General features: G+C 35.5%; 4 protein-coding genes across 5 annotated transcripts in view; all 4 read right to left on the bottom strand.

Moving 5' to 3' along the window:
- Positions 1-469: 469 nt before the first annotated feature.
- Positions 470-3538, bottom strand: LOC130622727 (GATA zinc finger domain-containing protein 1-like). The gene is made up of 3 exons (XM_057438223.1): positions 2084-3538; positions 1597-1774; positions 470-895 (listed from the first exon to the last, which is right to left on the bottom strand). Exons 1-3 carry the CDS (start codon positions 2654-2656, stop codon positions 654-656), a joined length of 993 nt encoding a protein of 330 aa, XP_057294206.1. The 5' UTR covers positions 2657-3538; the 3' UTR covers positions 470-653.
- A 1211-nt stretch (positions 3539-4749) lies between these two features.
- On the bottom strand, positions 4750-9602 carry LOC130621376 (uncharacterized; the record flags this gene model as incomplete). The annotated part of the gene is made up of 10 exons (XM_057436664.1): positions 4750-5460; positions 5750-5833; positions 6054-6295; positions 6374-6697; positions 6935-6954; positions 7324-7399; positions 7659-7912; positions 8296-8429; positions 8525-8608; positions 9348-9602. Coding segments are annotated over 10 exons (1653 nt in total), but the record flags the coding sequence as incomplete, so codon positions are not given.
- Positions 9603-9667: 65 nt separating this feature from the next.
- On the bottom strand, positions 9668-10024 carry LOC130621378 (aquaporin-2-like). The gene has a single exon (XM_057436665.1). The coding sequence runs from the start codon at positions 10022-10024 to the stop codon at positions 9668-9670; it is 357 nt and encodes a 118-aa protein (XP_057292648.1).
- Positions 10025-11886: 1862 nt separating this feature from the next.
- Positions 11887-26348, bottom strand: part of LOC130622759 (transformation/transcription domain-associated protein-like) — a 31635-nt gene continuing 17173 nt past the window's right edge. For both annotated transcript variants that reach the window (XM_057438258.1, XM_057438257.1), the window contains 23 exons: positions 25599-26093; positions 25088-25444; positions 24592-24843; positions 23608-23844; positions 23233-23414; positions 22730-23012; positions 21765-22649; positions 21170-21312; positions 19946-20979; positions 19332-19756; positions 18700-19162; positions 18201-18374; positions 17257-18038; positions 16707-16941; positions 16277-16549; positions 15967-16174; positions 15547-15739; positions 15024-15314; positions 14606-14770; positions 14235-14469; positions 13800-13996; positions 13516-13627; positions 11887-12691 (listed from right to left, as the gene is read on the bottom strand). In XM_057438258.1, the coding sequence (XP_057294241.1) occupies positions 12582-12691; positions 13516-13627; positions 13800-13996; positions 14235-14469; positions 14606-14770; positions 15024-15314; positions 15547-15739; positions 15967-16174; positions 16277-16549; positions 16707-16941; positions 17257-18038; positions 18201-18374; positions 18700-19162; positions 19332-19756; positions 19946-20979; positions 21170-21312; positions 21765-22649; positions 22730-23012; positions 23233-23414; positions 23608-23844; positions 24592-24843; positions 25088-25444; positions 25599-26093 (7731 nt within the window). In that variant the 3' untranslated portion in view covers positions 11887-12581. The remainder of the gene's footprint in view (positions 12692-13515; positions 13628-13799; positions 13997-14234; positions 14470-14605; positions 14771-15023; positions 15315-15546; positions 15740-15966; positions 16175-16276; positions 16550-16706; positions 16942-17256; positions 18039-18200; positions 18375-18699; positions 19163-19331; positions 19757-19945; positions 20980-21169; positions 21313-21764; positions 22650-22729; positions 23013-23232; positions 23415-23607; positions 23845-24591; positions 24844-25087; positions 25445-25598; positions 26094-26348) is intronic.

The following is a 26348-nucleotide window of genomic DNA, read 5'->3' on the forward strand; positions in this document are numbered from 1 at the left end:
TTCTGAGAAACAACAGTACGCATAATTTCGTGCGGCGGGGATGATTTTCGTGCACATGCTTACATCACTCTTGTACTGGAAGCCATTTTTAATTTCACTGCGAGATTGGCATAACCGAAATTTATGCGTCCTTACAGATATCGCTAAAAAATATCTGTTTTATTAAGCGCGTGTGAGGTCCAAAATTGGTGAATTTACCTTTTCGAGCATCCCACGCTTAAAATATGGCGCTAATCAGAAAAAACGCCAACCTTCTCACCAGACCTTTGCTAGTCTTTTTGTAAAGTGGACAACGTAAATTTAATGTTTGTAATTAGAATTTATAATATATTAGCCACTTGCAATTTTTACCACCTTTACATTCCTAGAGCCCTTTTGGTTCTTGATGCACCATAAAAAAGAAAAGAAAATATCGGCGGAAAAAAATTGGCCAGCAAAAAAAGGAGTCTGTAAAAAAAACGATAAAAGATTTTGATCGGTAGAAAATATTATTTATTGAGCCATAATTTATACCGACTTTATTACCCGAAAGGTATACAAAAAATAGGTCGATACACAAAGTGCTAGGTGAAAATATTTGTAGAGTGTTGAAAAAAGGAGCAAAATAAATAATCGTTTTTCATCAAATAACAAAGTAAACAAAACAGATCTTCTTAAGTCTTGTCTTCAACAATGTTCTCCACCGGAGAGACAATTTCAGTTTCTTTATCTTCGGTTATTTTTTCTTCTGTAAAGTTCGTATCTTTCATACTTTGAGCGACATAAATTAAATTGTCAAGACTCGATTGCGTTCGATGGTATGGTGGATGCACACCACGTGCTTTAAACAAATTCGTAGGAGCGTGACAAACAAAACTAAAACACTCCATCGGTCTTGCAGTTTCCTCGTCTAAACCTGAAAAGATCATAAAAAGTTAACGAATGTGATACCCTGGGGTAAATATAAAATTGATGAAAAACGTCAGCCTTTAAATTACCGCGAGTGTGAAGTGAAAGGCGTGACCACGAGTCTGTTTTATGTAAGTTTAGCTACTTTCGCAGTTGCTTTATTTGCAAAAATTATATTTTCCAGGCATTTAAAAATTGACGAAAAACTACAATTCGCGAAAAAAATTCGCGTAAAGTGCCACAATTTGCGCTATTTTATTTGAAACTTTACAAGTTTTTTATTATGGATCTCTGGCCTTAATCTGTTTGTCGCAAAGATCCTTGTATAAGTTCACTGGCTATGTGAAAACTAGTAGACTGGCTTCATTTCGGGATGGAGTCCGACTAAAGTTAAGTTGTAGTAATGAAATGATAAAATGTATGAAACTATTTGAGGGAATTAAAATTTATATGGATTGAATTTCTCCAAAAACAAATTTTTTTGGTAATTTGGTAAATTTTATTGAGGGGCAGCAATAACTGTGTGGCGTAGTTTCAGAACTCCTTTGAACAAAAATGCTTTAATTAATTCTGACTTCTTTGTCAGAAAGGGTTATTTCTCCATAATTAGGTTTTAAAGAGTATCTAGTTGAATTTAATATTGACCTTATTTAAAATTAATTCAAGCAAAGAATGTACTGATGAGTAAATAATTGTGCTGGAACAAACCTGGCACAAACAGCATGGGATCGAAATGATGTAAATTGGCAACCGTTGGAATTAACCAGGTAATCACAGCACTTTTCTCACAAAAATCATCTTGCAGAAAGCCACGTAACTGTGCGAAATACGTTCCTCCATGGATATCACTTGTGCAAACGATATCACCCACTTCATACAGCAGTCCCTATGATTAAAAAAAAAGTTATATAGAGATATATGTTACAAGATTAGATATTTATAAAAGTTATTTGTACATATAGAATTAGGAAATAAACAATATCCTGGGTGGGCGGTAGTAGATGTGAAGAGGAATAAAGTTGAACACTGGAATTTCCCTAAAAATGTGTCTAAAAAATGTGTATTCGGTAATTTTTTTGGTGATGCCAAGTCAAGTACAAAAAAATTCCAGTCCTTCCATGTTAAAATCTGTAATTTCCTGGTTTAGGTTTTGGATCAAAAGATTATACATGCATTAACAAATAAATACACTTACATCATGATAGATACAGTTCGACGCTACTATGGATGCAACACCTTTTGTGGATTTAAATGGTTTCTTTTTGAATAAATTACGTCTATTTTTTGAATTTCCATTTTTAATTATTCGATCAGCGTATACTCCATTTGTAAACTTTTTATTTACCTTGCTTTTTCGTTTTGATATTCTAACTGCAGTAGGTGCATCTTTAGCTCTTGCACTTGTATTTGAAGTCACATTTCCCACACTATTGTTTTTCCCATTAATAGTGCTTTGAGCAGAGTTGTTCTTTATTCGTTTTAAGTGACAGATATTACAAATAATTCGTTCTACGTCAAGTTTTCTCCACATAACACAGTCTTGAACATTACAATCAAAACATTGCAAAGTTGTTTCAGAAGTTTTAACTGGACAGACATCAATATTTTTTCCAACATTTTTCACTGCAACATCAGTATTTTCCATGTCTATATCATTGTTTTTAATTTCTTGGTTTAGCAACGTTGAATTTTCAGCACATTCATCTTCTGCAGTGACTGCTGTAGATTCTGTAGGCACATGTTCTTGTTTTGTACTGTCTTCATCCATTGCTTTTAAATAAAGAACATGTTATGTAATTTGTACAAAAGTGTTTACATGTTCTTTGTAAATGATAAAAACTAAGATGGTTAAATTATTTATTTAGTTTGTATCTGTTATATACTGGCTAGATTTAAAGTGTCCTAATATTTGTACTGGATAAGCCTTCTGTTTCTACTAAAATAGAATATTTCAGAATGATTTTTGTGGCAAAAATAAACACTTTACTCTGACTTTAAAAGTGATAAAAAATGTTTTGTTGTTATAACGAAATATTCCTTGGTAGAGACAGGTTTTCAGCAAAATTTTAAAGACAATCAAGCTGAATGATTAAATCATTGTTCGTTGTCAGGACGCTATTAGTAGATAAAACTGGTTGCAGTTTTTGGTGTGGAATTAAAAAAGCCTTGAGAACAAACAATCAATTAAACTATGGCTATTAAACTTTTGCCTCCCCTCCACCTCCCGGTGAAATTTCAAAAATGGTGGATGTAGCACAAATTTGATTCGTCAATTAAGCAAAATGTCAATCATCACTACGGGAACAAAGATAGATAGATAGATGTGCTTATTTTACATGGCTAGCCTCACAAATATTGAGGGATATATATACCCTGTCTAATATTTCCGGGAGAGGCCATGACTTAGATGGAGAGTCCTAGAGTATTAAATGCTCATTTTGAGCTATGCAGACCCAATTAGGGCCTGCGCTCTACTAGACAACTCCCGGCAACATCCAAACAGCCCACACAGTATGCCATCTTTCCAATTTCCCTCACATAGTTCGGGTTAACCCGGGGCTATGGTAACATTCACTCGCCCATGTTGAATCGCTGTCAAGAGGAATCGAGCCCCAGTCTCCCACACAAAGTACGAGAGCTATAACCACTAATCTACAAAGCTGAACCGATTCACCAAGGCCGTCATCAAAAATATATTGTGTTTGCATCCTCCAAACTCACTTTTGGTAATAAAAAAGATATTTTTCAAAAATAATTTTTTTCGCAGAACTAATTTATGCAAAATTGACAAAACTCGCGAAAATTAATTTCCGTAAAAATTAATTCCTTTAGGGCACTCCTGCCTGTGACTACTGACAGTTTACAGAGCAGCGAAAAATGGTCTACAAACGATGTTGAATGGCGCTATACCGTTTTGGCCCTGGAAACGAATTTGCTAGCTCTGGTCTGAAAATCCCAGGGAAAAATATGGCCGACCCCGACCGACTCATTTTTGTGGGGTCTTCAGGACGTGAACACAACATTATTTTCATGGTGGCCGACCCCTGACTGACTTATTTTTGTGGGGTCTTCAAGGCGTGAACACAAAAATGTGAGGCCACCTTTAATGTACGGAACCAGAGCGGACCAGAGACAATTTAGAGATGTATGTAATAAGATGAATGTTTACATTTTTCGCAGTAAGCACAATACAACAACATAATCACACAAACAAAACAGTAACACAGACAGAACAAGCAGTAATGTAAACACGTGCATACAAAAGTAAGGTTTTAGAACTTATCATTAAAGGGATAAAAGGCATAGCTATAAGAGATAAAATGTAGGTATGGAGGTATAAAGGAGATTTTAAATAACCTTTGTTGATACAACAACCCACCACTACAAGCACTACCATCTTTAATTGTAGAATACCCTTTTTGGCGGCCCTCTAAATTTAAAAATCTTTTGAACCCTACCCGCTGCCTGAACCAGTTCTCCTACCGCAGTTTACACACGGACATTCAGCTCCCTAACCCACTCTGGAAACGAGGCTATCAGGCTTTTTTATTAGCATACTTCTTGTGTTCACAGCCTGAATATTCTAAACCTTTTTTTAGAATGTCAAACAACAATTTTTGTAATCAGTTCCCGCCCGGTCCCCTACACCTCACGACAATTTAATTAAACTGACAGTTCTTTCATTTATTTGAACAGACTCTTCACTCGACTGCTTTTCTAAAATGAAACTGCTTTTATATTGCATTACTGTTTAGCACCCCTCCCCTGTTTATTTTTGTAAACATGTCAAGAACATACGCACTCCTTGAAGTGTGTTTCCGTAAACCTAAATCCTCCTAAAAAGACAAAATAATCTTTCAATTTTTCTTCCTAATATATTTTTAATAAATAAACTACAACTAACTAAATATGATTTTTGACAGAAAATTGTTCGGCGAAGAGTAGAGTGGCTGGTCCGAGACATTTGTCTTGTGGAACCATTTTATCATTTTGTATTTCTTTCATCTTCGCACACAACCTCATTACTAGCACTAGTTGTTTCAATCTCACCATTACAAATTAAAAAGAGGCTGCAAGGGCTGGGAATACATACATGTGTTTAGTACGCGTTGAATAAAAGTTTAACGGAATACAAATCTATATTTATTTGCTTGCCTATCAAAAAATACAGTGTATTTACAGACTACTAGATATCAATTTTACTCTCCAATGAAGCTACAATAATATACACAGCTTTTAATAAATTTAACGAACTTCATTCTTCCGAAACAAATCCTCACAGTACCAAGGTGCGAGGCTGATAGAGCGCTTCATAACATATAGCCGAAAACATCCTTTTTACTGAAGTTTGTATGTACTGGGACGAAATATCACTATATAGTAAGCTTGTTTTTAGTATTCCACCTTCAAGACAGTGTTACTCTTGTAAGAAGGTTGCGTACCTTCTGTCATTTCGATTTTTACATGGTCATTATTTGTACTATCTGTTTCTACAGGTTCGATAGGACTCAATATAAATCGGTATAGCAGACCAGCAATTGTTGATCCAACGTATGGTGCTACCCAGTATATCTGAAAAAGTTTCGTAAGAGGAAAAGGTTGGTTAATCTAGAATAATGCCTGTTTTCAAAGAGGTAAAAATAGCATCTAATCACTGAAGCACTCGCCTTACGGCATATAAGGCGGTTGTCTGGATGGACAGCAAAGTTAAAAGGTACTTGTACAGGACCTTTAAATAACCTAACTAGCCGTCTTTGTGGTTTCTCTTGAAACTAAACCTCCATGAATAAACAAAGCATATTACTTCAAAACTTGCGCAAAAAACCATAAGATAATCACACACAAGACACGAATATCTTACCCACGAGTGATCATCCCATTCACCAAATATGAGTGATGGACCAAATGCTCTTGCAGGATTGAATGAACCACCCGTGTAACCTTTCTAAGAAATTGACGAAATAATTAATATCCAAAGAAATACATTTTACGTTATACAATGTCGTTGAGAAGTAAACGTATTTTTCTGTTGGGGGAAGGAGAAGGAAGGGGTAAGATTTGGTGTAGAGTGAGTTTATCCAAATAATCGTTTAATTAGTTAGCTGTATTTACATTCAAGCCATTCTCACTGTTATATATGCAATCTACCAAAACTAAAAACTTACTCCCGCAAAGTGAAGCCCAATGTACGTCACACCAACAACGATTGTTGACGGTCCGTCGGAATGTTTTCTTTTGTTATCTTTACAACTCAAAAACACAAGCGTGAGGATGAAGGTTAAAATAAACTCAACAAAAAATCCTTGTGCTACAGTAATATCTTCCCCTATGAACACTGAACCAAGTTTTGATTCAAGACGGAACTTATATGGCGTCAAAAAATGCGTGATTCCACCACCAAATAGACCTAAAAATCATATATCGTCTAAGGATCTAAAACATGCTTGGTTTGTTGCAGAAAATATACAGAAAGATAGATAGATACCTCCAACATATTGAGCCACAGAATACATGGTAGCACGGGGACTGCTGATATCTCCATTAACATACGCACCCATTGACAGTGCAGGGTTTACATATCCCCCACTTATTGGTCCAAATGTTTTTAACAAGAATATCATTGTAAATCCTGTAGGTAAGCAAGTCTTGATGGTCTCGATCGACATTTCGAATGTCTTACCGAAATTCATACCAACTGATGTCACAATAAATACGAAGAAAGTTGTAGCCAGCAATTCACAAAACACTGCCCTCCAAAAATATTTGCTATTAAATTCACGAAAATATTCCTTAACACCCATGATGGAGTCTCAACACTAACCAAACTGTACTATTCCCGATATTCTAGCCACCTTTTAAGAATAAATTGTTAACAAATTTCCACTTCTCAATGTGATGGCAGAAATCGTGATAAAAATATGCTGAATCACCGTGAAATTGTAAATAACTTATAAAATATTTATCTCTTTTTAAAGACCATATTTCAAAAGATTTTATAAGGAGACATTCTAAACGAATTAGTGCGTGGGCAGCAATGAAATATTACTTTTCAAACATTGCATTCGCCTAAGGAAGTAAGGCATCTTACGAATTCTAGTTTTTTTTGCTTTAGAGACAAATAATTACATCGGTATATTTAAGGCGTTGTTCAGAGTGAAGTTCGATAAATTTTCAGGTGTTCTGAATGCGGCAACATCGGATCCTACTGATGGAATACTTTTTTTAACAGCGTGATTTGAGATTTTTGAGATTTTTTAATCGACAATTGTACGGCGATGATGTTTTTTTTTTTTCGAGAAAAATATTAATTAAAGAAGTTTCGGTTCCTTTAAAATCAATTGTTTTTGCATGTTTATTCATTCAGGATAACAAATAAATTCCCGTAGTTATTAAAATGGTAAGCATTTGTCTTGACACAGCTAAATAGAAACTTACACGATACTATTGTGTATGGCCAATAAACAAAATAAACCAACAGAACGTTCGTTACTAAGGATTCTCCTTACCCAATCTAATTAGGGATATTAGGAACACCACACCATAATTAATTAATATCCTGAAACGTGACCGCAGGAATGTACAGTTGACGTTCAACATAAATATTTACGTGAAACTTTGCGACCATGCTGGTTCACGAAAATTATTTTCAAATACATCTCCAAATTACTAATTAATAATTAATTACAAATTATCTCCAAATTAATTGTTCTTCAGCCTTTATAAATATATAGCAATAAGATGCTTTGAGACGAAATTTTATTCAACCCTACCAACGAAAGGTACCTTTTTCAGCGTCCCCAACCATGTAAGCCAACCTGATAATATTTTTAGGACGTGGGTAGGATTAAAAAAACAAGCTAGCGTACTTTCGCCTTTCAGTGTCTCATACATTTGCACAACGATAAACAAACTTAATTGAGTTAGTTGGATTTTTATAACACAATTCAAATGATCTCTAAAACCCTTGCGAAATTCTGACTGTTTTAGAATTTCAAAGGAGGCAACCTCGTTTCCAGTACTTGAACTTCAAACAGGAAAAAATAGATTATGGTAACATTTGAAGGTAGTTTTTCAACGGGAAATATATTTGGCACTCAAAAGCAGAAAAATATAATGCTATATAAAGAATTTGAACAGCTATGTGTTTTATCACTCTCTACATTAAAATAAATAAATAAATGATTCAGTTCTCACCTTTGCTACCGGGACCTTTTGTCTATTATGCACAAAACGTCAAAGTAATGGCTATGCTTTTGACAAGAAAATACAATGATTCATTGAAGTTATTGAGTTTGTAGAATATTGACAAACGATAAACTATATACATCAAATATATATATTGACCACCTAAGAACTAGTGATCGTCCATGTGAAGGTAGGCTCAATTCATCATTTCATGAAATTTGCGTTAGGTCCGGCATTTCAATTTTCACGTGGTCTTTGCTGGGGGTAGGCGTCTTCACAGGTTCAATAGGACTCAGTATGAACCTGTATAGCAGACCAGCAATTGTTGATCCAACGTACGGAGCTATCCAGTATATCTTAAAGGAAAAATATGTTTTGTTTATTTACTCGAATGATTCTAGTCTAGCTTTTTTAGGACACGAGTTAACATGAATTTTTTGGACTCACTTACCCAAGAATAACTACCCAATTCACCAAATATGAGTGATGGGCCAAATGCTCTTGCAGGATTGAATGAACCGCCGGTGTAACCTTTCTAAAAACAAAAAGATTTGCAATTGGGATAAATAGAAACCAGGGATAGAATCCGTAACAATGCAATCTTAGACGATATCCTTTCTATGGAACTTACACTCTCCAAGCCTCTTGCATTGACCTTAATGGGGAAAAACTTGTAGTGTAAATGCGACTAAATTTTCCTGCTGAATATTTTTTCTGACGAAAAATTGCTCGGATGAATGTTCTGGAAACCAAACATTATTGGAAATTTTTATATTCTTTTTGCTGCTTTTAATGCAAAAATATTTTATCCATTGAAAAAGGAATTATTACGGGCTGTATTCCTTCACACTACACGTCTTTTTTATAAGAAACATTTTGGGTTCAACCCATTCTCGACCCCAGAGGTCTTTGAGATAAACTCGAAAGTAGGTTTTAATCTCAAAAAGATCTGGGGACGAGAATGGGTTTAGCCTGGATTTTCTTAACTTAAAAGAAGGTTCATATCCCTGTTTTACACTTTACTTTTCAGGGAGAGGACTGTCAATTTTTTGTCAATCTGGTTCAATTTTCTCATTGTTTTGGGAGTTAGCCGTTGAAACTACCTATAATCACAATTCCAAGTTAAAGAACATTGTGTTATAAAAATAACGTGTACGGGAGAGAATTTTCGTTTCAAAAAAGTAACGAAATAATTTGCTAGCGATGAGTATTATTCCTCATAACGTATAAAAAATATAATGTATACATATGGGAAACGGTTTCAATAAACTTACTCCGGCAAAGTGTAGAGCAATGTACGTCACACCAATAATAATTGATGACGGTCCGTCAGAATGTTTTCTTTTGTTGTCTTTACAACTCAAAAACACAATCGTGAGGATGAAGGTTAAAATAAACTCCACGAAAAATCCTTGTGCTACAGTAATATCTTCCCCTATGAACACTGAACCAAGTTTTGCTTCAACACGAAACTTGTTAGGTGTCAATAGATGGGTGATTCCGGCACCAGAAATACCTAAAATACACAAAAGAAAGAAGTTATTAAAATGTTATGTTAATAGAAAAATTCTGCTAGGGTTATCCCCATTAATGATTAGCTGGATTTAAAATTTTCAGTATAAATACGATCATTACCTCCAGCATATTGAGCCACAGAATACATAGTAGCACGCGAACTGCTGATATCTCCATTAACATACGCACCCATTGACAGCGCAGGGTTTACATATCCCCCACTTATTGGTCCAAATGTTTTTAACAAGAATACCATTGTGAATCCGACAGGTAAACAAGTCTTGATGGTCTCGATTGACGTCTCAAATATTTTACCAAAATTCATACTGACAGACGTTACCGTAAAAACAAAAATGACGGTCGCTAAAAATTCTGAAAACATTGCCCTCCAAAAATATCTATTAACAAATTCACGAAAATATTCTTTAACACCCATGTTTTGTTGATGTATTTTATTTTGGACCACGTTTGAATAATAACTCCTGACTTTGTATGGTTCTTCTCACACTGTTCGTATACCTGTTTGAATAATTTCACCCAATGGATCCTCTCAATTTAAATATACGCACAAGCGTGGGTTAAATAAATAATTGTCAAATCATGATGAAATATTAACTTTATATGTGACCTCTATAGTACGACCTTCAATATTTGATACCTACTAACCGCGAGTTCTTCAAAGGTGTCCACTTACTGGCGTGCTGATGATGAGGGAAATTTTTAGATGAGTCATCTTGTAAATTGTTTTGTAAAGAATAGTAGAGTGGACTTTTTTCAGTTTTTGCTTAGAGTATTATTTCACGGGATGCGACTAGTTACCACCGTTCATAATCTCTCACAAAGGCAAAAAAGTTCTGCAAATAAGGTTTAACTCTCTCTTTACGTTACTACAAAAAGGAGTTCAAGTTATCAAAACCTCAGGAAGAGACAAAATGAACATGAAAATCACTCCACTTCTTTTCCTCGTCTCCAAATTTCTTTGACATAAATTTCGAGATTTTTTTTTTCTCGGAATAAGAATGTACATTTTTCCTTTTCTCTTCGAGTAACGCTTGGGTAAAAAAAAAAATATTCTACATTTCCACCACAGATCCGATTGAAATTTGTTTCCCTCAAAACATTGAAGGCCGGAAAAAGTTTGCAAGCTATCTTTTTGGTACTTTTGATAACAGTTAATTTTGTTCGCTTTGCAACACTTTATTTGAAAATTTTCTGGGGTTTGAAAGGGCATCACGAATTTGTTTGAGCATCTGAAATGTAGAGACTTTGAATGCGTTTCAAAGTAAACTTATTAATAAGAACACCGCCATATAAAAGAAATTGAACTGCAAATGTCACAGAAGAATTATTACTTTGATGTTAATTCTATATACTCCAATATAACTCGCCAGTATGATTTTGTTCTTCCGTAATATTTTTAAAAATATGCTTTATTTTTTACTTATTTTGGTAAACACACTGATTTATGTAAAGGATAAGGTTCGGTTAGCACCGTTTTTCATACAATTTTATATTTTTACGTGCGCTTAAAAATCGAACCGGAACTAAAGACACGAATAGGCCTTAAAACGAAATTGGTAAGTTGTTCTACTCAAATCTACAATGTTTTTAAACAACTTTAATGCCAGCAACTTGATGCAAGTAGCAGTTTGTTGATTCTATTTATGGAAGACCATTCTCTCTTCATGATTGTAAATCGAAAAATTCTGTCCTCTGGATATTAGAAAAGCAATGGTTCATTACTTTATGGCTTCAGTTGAAAATAGTTAACTTAGTTGAATGAGTTTTTCTATTTTTGCAACTTTCCAGTTATCTGTATATTTCATAACCAGAAGCAATGACCGCCCTGTAGCAAACATTTGACATTATTTGACTATTTATTCTTCTTTCTTACTTAAAAGAAAAATATCTGAGTAATAAAACATTAGTTTCTATTCTGACTCATTCAAAAATTATTTTCGAATGTGACGTCATTAATGCAATTGTAACCTATCCTTTCTTAATTTCTTAAATTAGTTCTGGCGTCCTCCAGCTGGCAATTGGCAATTGTGAGAGTTCGCACGTGGAAAAGGTCAGTACACACGTGGAAAGGGGAATATGCACTTTATCTATCTTCGAAGAAAAGTGACACTGAATATTTTCGTGAATTGTTTACATGATTGGCATTGTACTACATAAAGAACACAAACTCGTTCCCAGGATCTAAACGCAAAGTTAATATTGGTATTACTGTTTTGATGTCAGAAGAACAAGTAGAAGTCCTGTGGAGAAGTTTGCAAAGAATCATTATAATGTGGCTAGCGTTATATTCCCTTTTCTTGGAAGAACTGCAACAGCGTGACGCCGTATCATGACACGTCACCACAAGAACAACATAAAGTCGCTAAGTACAGTATATATCATGCACTATATGAAATACCTAAATATTTATTTACAGGCTGGTATAAACACGGCTAGACATCAAAATTACCTTATTTATTTTTTGGTTTAATAATTTTTTTTCAAATGTGAAACAATACGTATTTCTAATGTACTTAAGCAATATAGAACTTCAAATTTAAAGTCGAAATTTTTTTTTTTGCACATTCCTTTTTTAAAAAAAATTAAAACAAACCACTCTTTTCTTTTTTTTGCAAAAAAATTGAATATTAAAAATAAGTCTAAAACGTCATATATAAATAAACGTTTGGTCTGTGAAATTTAAAACCAACCCAACTCTTGATTTACAAGGTTAAAATATTTTTTTAAAAATACCTCGACGTAAAAAAACACTGTTCATGCAACAGAAGTATCGCCCATAAATATGAAGATATTATAAGTAGGGCGGTTGGGTCGATATATGCAAGAGGAAAGTGTATAACAGACAGACATATCATATAATTGTTTTTACACACACGACTTCTTTATATTTGTTTGTTACTTCCGATTTTTCTACAGGCGCCATTTTCTTTCGTCGTCAACTTACTATAGCTACATAGTTACCACAAAGTTCTTTACAACCACGGATGCCACGCAGGGTCCATACGACACGTATTGTCAGGATTGGATGCAGCTGATATTAACGTAGCTACCTTTGATTCAGCATTCTCAAATATGGCTAGATCTACAAAACACAGAATGGTGAGACTTAACATGAAATCCGTTTTTGGAGTTATATTTCAGGTTTTAATAGATTATTGGCTCTACTACAGTTTGCAGTAATTTTGTGAACTTTTGAGTTAAAAACGTGAAAGTAACAAACTGTATGGATGACGCAAAAGCTTCATGGGTAATTATTGTAATGATAAGCGGGAAATTTTATTTTGACAGAAAATGACATGATGACATATATTGTGTTGTCAGCAACATGACAATTACAACATTTTTTTTTATCTACATGAACTTTAAGCCATGCCGTAGATTACAAAAATATCCTTTTTACAAACAACTTCTTGACATCCTTTCAAAATGCTTGCAACAAAAACAAGCATATAGACAAATAGGCAAAGCCTTTTAGTATCCAATATTTTGGATTTCACATACCTTGTTGGTAAAAAAAGTCGGCAAAAAATTTAGTCACTTTGACATAATTTAGTCACTTTTTGCCGACAAATTTCTATATCAAAAATGATCACAAAAGTTTAATTTTTGAGAAAGCTCTTCTAATCCTAATTGGTAATTTTACAATCAATACAGCAAAAAGGGGGAAAAATTACATATATGATACAGTTTTTATCGCAAAATATCAAACACACTCCTAACTATGCAACATGACTTAGTTCAAAAACACAAAAAAGAAATTATTGAAAACAAATTTGCACAAAGTTTCCCAATATAACAAACCTAACGTGCGGCACAAAGATAGAGGAATAAACCGGAAAAAATTATTATATATATATATTATTATATCTACTACGCATGCGCACTAACTAACAATAATCAACTTACTCTGCAACCTTGTCATCATTGCAGTACTGGCATTGGTGACAGATGTGATTAACACTTCGTTGTCCATGTCAGGTTGGCTTCCAAACGAAAGCAGATTTTGTTCATCTTGCTTCTACGGAAAAAAATCCAGTAGAAAGATAAATCAAATTATTTTTATTTTTATAATTTAATAAAGAGGAAGCTAATGTGGAAGAACATTATCACTTTAATTTGCAAAAAAAAAAATAAAAATTAGAACAACAAAAATAACAAACAAAAAATGTGGTCTTGATTACCCAGCTCACCTTTTTGTACCAACCGATAAGTTCGTCTTTTAAGATGGCTTTAAAATAACTATCCACACTAAACTGTGGTTGCATCAAGCACCTAGCAACAGCAATCATGCAATGCGTGATATTACCATTCACACCCACGGGGGAGATGAATTCACTTAAATTGGGCGTTAGTCTGAATGGAACTGGTCTGTTTGCATCTAATTCACCTAAAATGTAATTTTTCTTGTTGTAAAGAATTCAGTTACATATTTCTTTATTTATGATGACGTCACTATTCTTACTTGACTGTTCTAATGACAGTTATAATAAATAAAGAGAGGTTAAATAGTTAGTTATAAAACTTTGATCTTTCTACTTGTTAGAATTTACATTAGAAATTCACCTCAAAAGTCAAACCAACACCACCCCTGACCTAACGTACTAAAATTAAATAAAGAAACAAACCTTTTGCATCATCTATATCGAATCGGAAATAATTAAATGTAACATTCCCACAATCCCTTGCAATATTGATCATTTCTGGACCAAGTCTTGTTAGATGCAAAACAAACTCTACGAAACCAGCCAAAGCAATTTGTTGGGTTAATTTTTTGCGAAAAGTCCAAAACTCCGTGGCAGATGTGTACGTGCATGTAGCCCACTCTTTTAATAGTGTATCAGGAACCACAGAATTTTGTATCTAAACAAACAAACCAATTACTCTCTGCGTAGGAGAACATATAGGTTAGTTTCGTGGAGTCCACTAAAATCTGATACTAAACAAATACATTCAAGAAATCTGATAAATCTGTTAAGTATAATGGGATTAAGCTCACCTCTTTCAAAATCTCTCGTAAGGATTGATGATTGAACATGTAGCCACGAGATTGAATTTGCGCCAGTTTTTCATAATACAACGTGATTGGTTGTTCAGGATCCATTCTTCGCTTTTCGCTTCGCTCCTTGTATATTTCACTTAGTGAGATAAACGATGGATTGTCCTGAAATACAAATCGCAAATTAATTCTTTCACATCTGTTTAGTCGTGTGCCTCTCTTGCAGTCCTAATATCAGTAGTAAAGTGCGGAGGCGTTTACGATTATTCGCCGCGTCACATTGCGTTAGGAAGAAATTTAACCTATTTGTTTGTCCAGTATACTTTACTGCTGATTTAGGGAAATAAAAAAACTGACTTTTCTAGAATCTTCACTGCTTCAGTTTGATTTGTTTTGTTGAATACATTTTGACACTCACCTCGATTAACCTCATCTGCGGAGACACAGCAACTACACGCGGGACTGTAAACTGTAACCCGCGTCTGCAAGTTTCTTTTCGTTTTTGAAAAAAATGATTAAGCATGCGCAGTAACTGCAGCACTCGTTCTTCTCTTCTTGACTCTGTTAACCAGGCGTCATTAACAACAAGGTAGGGATAAAGTTTGCCATTGTGTCCACGAATTGTGAGACGTCTGGCGGAGAAGTTATGTCGTTGCACCAACTCCACCCGTGGCATAAACTTGGCAATTCGAACGTAAAACGCATTGTGCTAAAAGAAGAAACATATTAGCTGTCGAAATTCTTACCAAGCTATAGAAGACATACAATTGCTCATTCATCGCTAAATCATAACTAATTAAAACTAAAAAGACATTCAAACAAGGTATGACGTCATAACTATGCAGCGAACAAAAACCAAAAGTTTTAAAGTGGTGAAAACACTGTGAAGACGTTAGAAGATAGGATCATTCAATACATAGAAAATATTTAATTCTCTTTACCGTGGTGGCTTTTGGCATTAAGAATTCTCCAGGTAGTTCTACCTCTGCGGTAGACTGTGAGAAGTTGCTGATAAAACGACACGTTTCTTCCAACAAAAAAGAACTGGGAAGGAGTTTGGCTTTTGCTTCTAAGATCTTTATCCACTTCTTTAACTTTGAAATTAACGTATGTAGCTTCATTGAATTTGGCTGGCTAAACGAGTCAAACAATTGGAATTGTTAATTTTAGTTACCAGTTGTTAAATTAACATGGAGACGATGGGATAAATTTAAGGATAAATTTTATTTTTTTAATATTTGTTACACAACAATATGATTCTTTACTTTACAGAAATTTGAAAGCCTGCTCATCTGCATACTAACAATAAATCATTATACATTATTACCCACAAAACAATAGTACTGATAAAGAATTATTACCTAAAGTCGAAGTCACTACTAAACTGTCCTTTCAATTTCTGAAAAACAGGATCTTGTGCTGTTGCTTGTGCTCGTCGAGCTAGGGACTCCGAAGCAGCTGATGAAAATGTTTGCGACACGTTCGATGCACTTTCGAAACCGATACCAAACGTACTTACAAGTTTTTTGACGAAACTCAACGTGCGAGGGGTGATTTGTGCACCGTTAACTATAACACGAAACACAGAATTCAAAATGATTTCCGGAAATTTATTTAAAGATTTGCCAAAAAAACTTGCCAAAATTAACCATACTAGGGATTTCCACTTACCGTCGCCTCGATGCTCGAAGGCTACTTGATAACATTTCGCTAAACCTTGTCGTAACTGTCGTAAAACATCTTCGTGCCAACATTCACGAAACCATACCATTTGATCAACAATGCCCTCCAGGGCAGAGAGTAAAGTAGGATGTAAATCGCGAAGCATATGCATAATACGACTACACCTCCACATTTGTGGAGGAGCGCGTATTAATCCACTTGAATCAGAGTGAGAGCTCGTGCTACCCGTCGTGGCTGTTGTTGTGGTGGTAGTAGTTGAAGCTGAAAAATGGTTAGCAGGTTAATTAAATACGACTGAAATCACAAAAAAGAGATTATCTTTTCAACGCTTTAATTAACATAATTTTCGCCCAGATTTTTAGGTGTAAACAGTAACGTACAAGAGTTTGATAACCGGCAACAAATTTCTTTTACTTACTCATGGAACCAGTTGCACCATTATTAGACGATGAAGTGGATGAACTACTGGTAGTTGACGCCGCAGTGGAGGCGGTTGTAGCGGTACCTGCCGTGGAAGACACAGTTGGCACTGACACGGTTGTTGGTTTACCTTGCGTGAGAATCGCCGCGTTTGAGGTGAACGGTTTGCTCGCTTGAAACTTCAAGGTGTTAGAGTGAGTGGTTGTTGATGTATCTGTTGATGATGTTGCAAGCTAAAAGATTTAAGCAAAAAATATTTATTTTTCCTTCGACGCATCTTTTTTTTTCAATAAGTCTACCTGTGTAAATAAATCAAACTAACTTCTACACCACTTTTGGTGGCATACAACATGTCCAAACAACACGCTCAATAATTATAAAATTTATCATAAAAAACATTAATCTGTAATAACAAGTGAATCACCCATAACTAAGTAAGCGAAATCAAAACAAAACAGTAATGGACAGGCTGTTGTCTATAATCCAAACAGTAGCAGAATCATATGAGTTTTTTGGTCAAAATTAATCATTACAAAATGTGATCTTACTTTCGCAGCAATACTAGCTGGAGTAGGAACATTATTGGTACCAGATCCTGACGCATTATTAGTAGCGCCGCTCGTTGATGGCCCAGCATCCGCACCTTTGGCTTTCGCATCATCATTCTTTTGAGATGGTGTTGACGATGCTGAAGATGATGTGGTAGAATTTGACGGCGACGATTTACCACTATGAACCAAGCCCAGCTTGTATTTCTCACGTTGTTCTATTTTTAGAGTAAGATAAAGCGTACGGATTGGGAAGTAGACTGCTTGTGGAAACACCCGACCAATCGAGAAAATTAAATTCAGGACGCGCTGTCCTTCTTTTCGGACTAAACAAGTCAACAATTGCGGTATCCATGGCAACCAATGAGCCGGATGAACACCGATGCAATATTTCTCCAATGTGTCAGCTAAAGTTGCTTTCTCGTCGTCGTACGTCAGCAACCATAGCGACCGCGCTAAATACTTTCTACATTTTGCTTCGTGGTTGCTTCGACAAGCGTGCAGGTAACATATTAAAGCGTACACTCCTAACGTAATGTTTCTCTCGCTAACGAAAAGATTGTCTAAATAATCACCCCATAAGGCCCATGCTTTGACTAATGTGTCATGCATTTGGACTGCTTCAGAGAACGCTTTATTCGCATCATCTGACCGACCAACTTGCGCTAAAAACATCCCCTTTAATGCAAAAAACTCTGCCGTCATTTCTTTTGTAAAATATCGTAGGTTTGTTGACTCGATTACCTCCAGTCCTTCCTGGAGCTCTTGTTTACCCATTACACCTGAAAAACCAAACACGATTTTAACGAATATTAGAGTGTAAAGACTTCAATTAGCTTAATAGAAGAGAAAAAATAAACAAAAAAGTACAAATTGTAATAAGCATTGAAAAATCTTATTAAGCCTCAGAAACAAACGAAAAAATAAAATAATTATAGCTTTACCTGCCATTTGTAAATAGCATTTTACTTGCTGGCGAATTTTTTGAAAGCAGTCAACGATAGGTACGCTAGGTATAGTATGAATCCGACTAAGCGAGTCCAAGCAAACACCAGTGAGACCATGCTTTCTTGCGATGTAACCATAATAAATAATTGACCAAGCTGAAGCGTGTACACCTATGTAAAATACGGAACGTGTACACCTATGTGAAATACGGAACGTGAACACCTATGTAAAATACGGAATGAAATAATAAAAAGAAAATTTTGATTTGAGAAGAAAATAAAGAATTTTGAAGGTATTAGTAATTCCTTTGAAGTCAGCTCTTCTTGAAAGATACATTTAAAAAAAATTTATACATCAAAGACAAAATTTCTTTTAATTTTCCTATAAAAAACTCTAAACATTTTAAAGGACATTTCCCCAATTTTTATATACTCTAAAGAAGCTATTTTAAAATAAAGTGCAGGCGTGACCATCCTGCAAAGAGGAGCAACCTACCTAACATAGCATGATTATTCGATTGTGTTTCATTTGCCATTTGGCTAGACAGATTTTCATACGCCGCCACAATGGCTTGATAGTGGTGATGTCTCCACATAAAAATATCTGACCAATGAACTAAATCATCGCATTGAAGCGGCAATCGGTTACGCCATGTCTTCACAGTCGCCTTCATGTCATGCAAGCTCGACATGCGACCAATTGTTTGCTGCTGCAGTCCCATGTGCAGTTGAGAAGCTTCTTGCAGTTCAATAATCTGCTGTGCAGCCCGCAGAATACCTGTGTGCATAGTAGACACAATTTGGGGTAGCTTCCGCCACTGTCTTATAGCTTGAGTGGAAGCAGTGTCGACAAGTTTTTCAACGTTGTTAAAATTTTGATCTTCTGGATGACAGATGGTAAGGTAGCCTCGGTATAGCGTGAGTTGGTAAGCAAGGGCTTCTGGAAAACTAACCTCAACCTGAAATATAGAAAAGCAGAAAAGCAAATGTATCATCCGTACTTTTACATCTGAACTCCACCATACATAACACAACCTACTGCGTGTTTAGCAGGTTCTTTTTTTTTAACTCTTAGCATCGTTTAAGGTAACCACGTTTTATCAAGGTAAGAGTAACGTAAGTGCAAACCTGAGTTAGAGATTCTTTCATTACTTGCCAATCAGGAATCCTCCAAGCGCTCTCTAGAATAATAAACGGATTCGATTGTGCTTTTGTTTTTCCGAATTCAATCAAAATATCCCATTGTCCTAACTCCTTAGCACAGCGCATCCACCTATCTTCCCACAGCTGATACTCAGATAACAATCTCGGATCCAGTTTTCCACTATTACTATGGTCGCGTGCCTTTGTCATGGCTCCTTCGTACGAGGTTTGCGCAAGCTCAAATAGACCTTGTTGTTCATAAGACAAAGCTGTAATAGTTTCTTGAAAGCGAGCTTTTCTCTGCCACAAACCAGCCGCCATGTCGTCTTCACTTAACTGTTCGTACATCTCTGCTAGTGAATCAAAAGTTTCTTGTATCGGAAGCTCAGATACTTCATCATCGTACAAACCTAAAAACAAAAACAAATTCCCAACGTAAACAAAAATACAAAAATTTTCCCAACGAACTAAAATGGTTTAAGACATAACTCTATGTTTGCTCGGGCTAGTCCACATATACATTGATATACATTGTTTAACTTCCGCAACGTAAGAACCACGCGCAAATCAGATACGAAATAAAAAATGTAAACAGTTACCAAAATCCAGCCAGGGTTGTTGAATTGGTAGTTGTGGATTGACAGATACCATGTCATCACAAGCTACCGCCATGTTCTCCAACAGTAACGCTGCTAGATGCCACAAATTGTGAGTCTTTCCCAGATACTTTAACACGGAAGGGCGGACAGGTATAGACGGATCACAACGCGACATGCCTTCCACTAATGTGTTTATTGCACTTCGATAACCTTCTGTCTGTGCTAAGTGGCTGCCACTACACAAGAACGGACCAAGCTCCCCAGACAATACCATATGCTGTTTCTCTTCTAATAGGTCCCAAATATGTGGAAACATTTCCACCCAAATCTTGTGTGCAAGTATTGTGCTGCGATGTGACAGCTGAGAGACAGCACGAACAAATGGTCCTACTTTAATGTCATGTAATTTCTTCAAGAACATACCATGTTTGCTGGATAATTGTTCGAGCAATGGTTCCCACTCGGCTTCTTTAGTTGTCTCCAGTGTATCGTCGGTAATTGTTTTCAATTTCTCTAAGATTTCTTTCTCGTCTTTAGCAAGCGCAAAAAATTTGGGTAAAAACACCTCAGTGCTCTCTTTAAAGTCGTCTGTCTCCATGGGAGTGACGTCTTCGTCAACAGGTTCAACTTTGATTTTCATGTCAGCAAAAGAGTTGCTCGTATTGGATTTCTGCTCGTCAACAACTTTACTCATCTTTTTTAATATCTCCTTTGCATTGGCGTGTTTTGACTGGCGAATAACAGACAAACATGACGGCAGCCGACTGTACACACTATTACACACCATCATGCGATCCAACTGAACAACATTGAGAAGTAACTCTAAACATTGCTTGATCCAGTAATGGTTACCCATATGTTCCCAGTTTTGCGTTGATATTATATACATAAGACGATCGTATATACGCTTCTTCATACTTTTGTCGAATATATCCATAAATTTCATGCGAATGCTTGGACTGACGCTATGCAAACCAGCAAGGAAAGCAGGCTCCAATCGTGCAGTTAATTCGCTACCACTTAGTGCCTTGTCACTAAAAGAAAAACAAAGTAATAGAGAGTAAGGAATAATTTGCTAAACAGGATAGTTCATTCTTTTTTAAGCATAGAGTCGACTTTTGTTGTCGCGTCTCTTTACTGTTTAAAATACATAAACTGCCTCTCCACTCTGATCTTCTTGACAGGTTCGGCGTGAGCGTAGAACTAAACAACAATGTCACATACCGATACACGTAATTGACAATTTCTAAGAACTGTGCGTGCAATTCCATGTCATCAGCAAACCTCTTCTCAAAGTTCAACATCATCCTGTACAGTAGCAACGACTTCTCCCTGATGGACGGAATGTTGTTTTGGTTTTGCGACGTCTGTGAAAACACGAAAGTTGATATACAATGGGGTAGTATTTAAAGTTGAAGTGTGCTGTTTTGGTTCAGACACATCATTATTTCTCAAAAGTTCTGTTTTTTTTTTACAATATCATTTATTAGATATAAAGGCAAATTTAATTTTCTATAACATCATATAAATATAAAATTAAATTTTTTGTCCTAGTAGCCATAAATCTACATTTTTGTTTTTCACTAAAACGTCCGAAATTCCCTTCGCTTTTTTTCAATACGTCATATTTTTTATTCAGATTTACGGCTACCTGGAAACAAATTAAATTTCATGAATGAACCACTACAGTACATTTAACTGAAATTTTTATAGTTTCAAAACTTAATGGTAACACTTTTTACTTATTCAAAAAAATAAAAAATAAACTCAATCATCTTAAAGTTACGCCACCACACATCCAAAAAGAAGGCTAACTTACAATTTTCGTTCTAACCCATTCATCCACCATCTTGATCATGGCTTTTAGTAATTTCGATTCCGGCGATTTCTCAATCAAGGTTGTCAAAATGGTCAGAAAAACCTTTCTCATATCACCATGCATGGCAGCCAGTCTTGTTTTAGCTAACTCCAACGAACTAATCAATAAATCAGTCAATCCACCACTTTCACCACTTTGACCTGTCACGTGGTCTTTCTGCATTTTTTGGATGGCTTTCATGAAGTGAATGAGAAATTTGTCCAGATAGTTTGGACTGTTTGTACAAGCTGCCTTTAACAACATCACTGGTCCATACAAAGCAGTGGTTGACGAATTCGTTTCAAAGTTGACTAATCCTTCATAAACTGTACTTCCTATGTTATTGTACAAATTTTCCAGATCTTCTGTTTTGTTGCCGTGGATACCAGATTCGATTGGAAAGAGGCTGAGTAATTTCTGCAGCATAGTATGAACACCCTTGACGACTTTCGCATTTTGACACGAGATGCAAACTATAATTCCACGTTGAAGAGGTTTAAAAATAGCCAGTAAATCCTGTTTGTTACGTACGGTACATAAGTAGGAGAGAATTTCTAACGCCATGCACACGTTTGCAAAGTTGGCGTTGGCTTGGTCAAGCAAGAGAAACAATTTATCCAGCCATGTGACACGCAGTTCAGCATTGGGCCAACAGTTTGGTTTTAGACACGATTGGAGTAACTTGAAGCAACGTTTGGATAAAGCTTCGCCAGGCGAGTTAGTAGTAGAAGATTGTTCGTTCACTTGACAAGCAACTCGAAATAAGAAATTGCAGACTGCATCCACGATAACTTTCTCAAAAGCAGTTTTGAGGGGTTCTCCCTTTTCATTTGTTCCCCTTTGAAACTGAAATAGAGGTAATAAAATAACACAAAGATGGTACTATAAAAACACCAGAAAAAAACAAACAAAAACAAAAACTATACCTGACCAGTACTCCCACGTGGTCGTTTATTCGAACCATTATCAGCACCATCAGTGACTGAACGTTTTATGCCAACGACAGTGGTAGGCGACTCCGATGTATCTTCTTCTTTGAACCTTCTCTTCTCCCATTCACTGATAACCTCCGCAAGATCAACTGCCAGTTTGCGATGTTCAATAGTTGCGCTTTGTGTAAAACCCAGACGTTGCATAGAGTTGATCATGTGTTGTACAAGGTCCATACGCACTGGGTAGTACACAGAATGGTGACGAACAAGCAAGTGCCTAAATAGAAAACACAATTTCGTCCCTAAGTGTTCTATAAGATTGAGATGTAACAAAAGAGTTATTGTGTAACATCAATAATATGATTATGCGAAAATAGACTGTCAAATCTGTCAAAAACAAATCTGACAATTGTGAGTCGTCCTGCTTTTTTATATTTTACAATTATGCAAACACACATACGCTCTTCAACATTTCAAGCACACAACGTATAACTTACAGAACATGGACCAGCTGACTTAATGTATGTCCTTCCTCCACAATGATTTTCTTTGTCCAATGTGACAACATGGTGTACCCATCCTCCATACGGCTTGGCAACACTGGAGTAAGTATGTCAAGACCTTGGCGAACAATAGTACGTGCTTCCTGTCCATGAGCTTTCAGTAAACCATGGAAAACCTGAAAAAGTATCATGAAATACCAGTACATGCAAAAGGAAAAACAAACAGAAATTCCCAAGCCATCATGGCATCTTTTAGTATTTATAAGGAAAAAAAGAATATTCGTTCCCCCAGCTATAAGTAACAAAATTCGTGTTACCGACAATAATTTTATTTCTCTGAACGGCCAAAGCTCTTGAGAATATACGAACCTGTAAAACAAATTTCTTGTGAATGGCAAACTTAATAATGATATGCGCTTGAAGGTAGAAGCCATGATATTTTGTAGCTGGATCCACACATTGTTTAGATAACAAACATGGCCAAGCAAATATATACAATCTCTTCAGTTTCGTCCCTTGCTTCCTGTTGGCTGCGTCGTGAACGTGAGCTCCAGCGTGTTCAACCAGAAGTGCAGAAAATTGGAGAAGTAAAATACGAACAGAATCCTGAAAAGAAAAGGAAATCATTGTACTTCATTCTAGAACTGAACAAACTAATCCACCAATCAGAAAAATCTTAGAATACTAAAAGTAGATAAGTAAAATACAGGGTTGGCACTCATGTTGCAACTAATTTTTTAAGATTATAGGAGCTACAATGTTAGTTAATTCAAAGTGTAAACAAACTCATCAAACTTTCTTGTGCAATCTAAATCTTTTTTTTATATCTTACTATTCAGTTCACAGTCCATAAATTGTTGTGAAAAAAAATTTAAGCTAGCTGGTTAAACATAGCAAATCATAGCAGTTCATCAAAAAATTTAAGCTAGCTGGTTAAACATAGCAAATCATAGCAGTGCATCAAAAAATTTAAGCTAGCTGGTTAAACATAGCAAATCATAGCAGTGCATCAAAAAATTTAAGCTAGCTGGTTAAACATAGCAAATCATAGCAGTGCATCAAAAAATTTAAGCTAGCTGGTTAAACATAGCAAATCATAGCAGTGCATCAAAAAATTTAAGCTAGCTGGTTAAACATAGCAAATCATAGCAGTGCATCAAAAAATTTAAGCTAGCTGGTTAAACATAGCAAATCATAGCAGTGCATCAAAAAATTTAAGCTAGCTGGTTAAACATAGCAAATCATAGCAGTGCATCAAAAAATTTAAGCTAGCTGGTTAAACATAGCAAATCATAGCAGTGCATCACAAACTGTATCATTATGGCAAACCTTTGATTTCACAATTATACTTACGCTAGTTGCTGATGGTTCAGTATCAATGACTTTATTTACAAACACACTAATCACATTAGTGGGGCTATCATGTTCTGGGTCAGGGGGACCTCCAATAATTTCATTCGTTTGTCCTTGTTTGAAGCTTTCCTCAAACATTGGGATAATAACGTGTTGCAAGATCATGGCTTTTAGGTCTTGATTATAAGTTTGATCTTGAAAACAGTCTACAAATTTGAAAAACACTTTTCGTTTCTCCTCCACGGTGTAGTTCTAAAGACAATTCATAGAATAGCTGAAAACTTTTTCAATCCATGGCATATTCAAGAAAACAACCTCACTGCTCAAACAAGGATTTAAAATTAAAAACGGTCAAGAATAAACATAGTCCATCAATTTCATGGAGCCATCCAATCAGGTGAAAAGAAAGCAAAAAAGGGAAGAAAAATTTGGTATTAATAACATTGGTAACATGTTGTTAATTAAAAGGCAAAGATGTTTAAAAATTGCTTCTCACCTTACAGACATCTTCGAGAAAGTTTTTTAAGAAATGAAAGCTTGGTATCGAGCGTATAGTGTATACTTTTAACAGCTGAAACAACACATCTATTTCACCAGGTTTATTTTGAGCATATGAAAGTAAACACTTTGCAAGAAGTTTAATCTCTCGCCAATACGTATTGCTGTTACTATTTCCATTCTTTGATTTCTCAAACAACGGGTGACTGTTCCATATGCGACACAGATGCGTCACCAACACCGGCTGGTGTGTCAGCCATTCTTTATTGAATTTGACAAGAGTTCGAATAATGAGGCATCCTTGAAATTGAAGTGCTTGTCGTTTTTGAATCATTGCATTTTGATCATCCTGAACCTGCAAACACAGTGTTAAAAATGCTTAGTAAATTTGCATTGAAATATCTATGTGCATTAATTGGTCACAAAACTTTCTATCCGATGTTTTCTATTTTTAACAATTGTGAAAATCACCTTCAATAATAAAAAGAAAGGACAAAAAGAAGACGAACCTGAGTTTGGTTATGGTTGATTATGAAGGTGCTATTCACCAACTTTACACCGCTTCCTTCTAGAGAAGTGCGCAATGATTTTGTGTCTTTCCGTTTCAATACACACACAAATAACCTATTTACAAGGGGATCTGATATGTTTGCAAGAAAGAAGTCAACGGTATGCTGTGGATAATGTAACAAGAAATCAATAAGTGGTTTTCGGAAAGGACTTCCAATCTCCAGGACTAGAGCTCTCTCTGTTTTGACTGTCAAGGTAATGAGTGGTTCAATCAACTTCGAAGAAGCAGCTGGAACCAAATGAAACATATTCATGATAGCACTGCATATTTTGATTTCATCAGTGCTTCGTACAGCAGGCTTTAATTGCTGTTGATTTTGAGTATTAGACGTTGAAATAGCTGTCTCCATCCATCTTCGTAAATGTGCAAGCAACTGCTCACACAGTTTCTCGTTAAACAGTTCTGGAAACAACTCCATAAAGCATGTTAATTTCTAAACAGAATGATACAACTAATGATTTTGAAGCTTTTAAAAGAAAGAGCTCATTACAATACCTGAGTGTGAATAGTAACAGGTTCAGTAACAATTTATCACATACCTATTTTACATTAAAAGGTTTATATTTAAAATTTTTGTTTGTTCCTACTCATGTGATTTTATAAATACAGAATTAAAAAAAATAATAAATATAGTTTTAATTAAATAGAAATCCCACAAATGAATTTGGAGTGACAAGAGCTTAACAAT

The sequence above is a fragment of the Hydractinia symbiolongicarpus genome, chromosome 12 (assembly GCF_029227915.1).
Source record: "Hydractinia symbiolongicarpus strain clone_291-10 chromosome 12, HSymV2.1, whole genome shotgun sequence".
NCBI classification, from domain to species: domain Eukaryota; kingdom Metazoa; phylum Cnidaria; class Hydrozoa; order Anthoathecata; family Hydractiniidae; genus Hydractinia; species Hydractinia symbiolongicarpus.

Bases quoted from the DNA above. Each gene is read 5' to 3' on its own strand.
- LOC130622727 (XM_057438223.1), bottom strand. From the start codon at position 2,656: ATGGATGAAGACAGTACAAAACAAGAACATGTGCCTACAGAATCTACA. The intron at 1,775-2,083 runs GTAAGTGTATTT...TTTTAATCATAG, and splicing joins CGAACTGTATCTATCATGAT to GGACTGCTGTATGAAGTGGG. The intron at 896-1,596 runs GTTTGTTCCAGC...TGATCTTTTCAG, and splicing joins TCCCATGCTGTTTGTGCCAG to GTTTAGACGAGGAAACTGCA.
- LOC130621378 (XM_057436665.1), bottom strand. From the start codon at position 10,024: ATGGGTGTTAAAGAATATTTTCGTGAATTTGTTAATAGATATTTTTGG.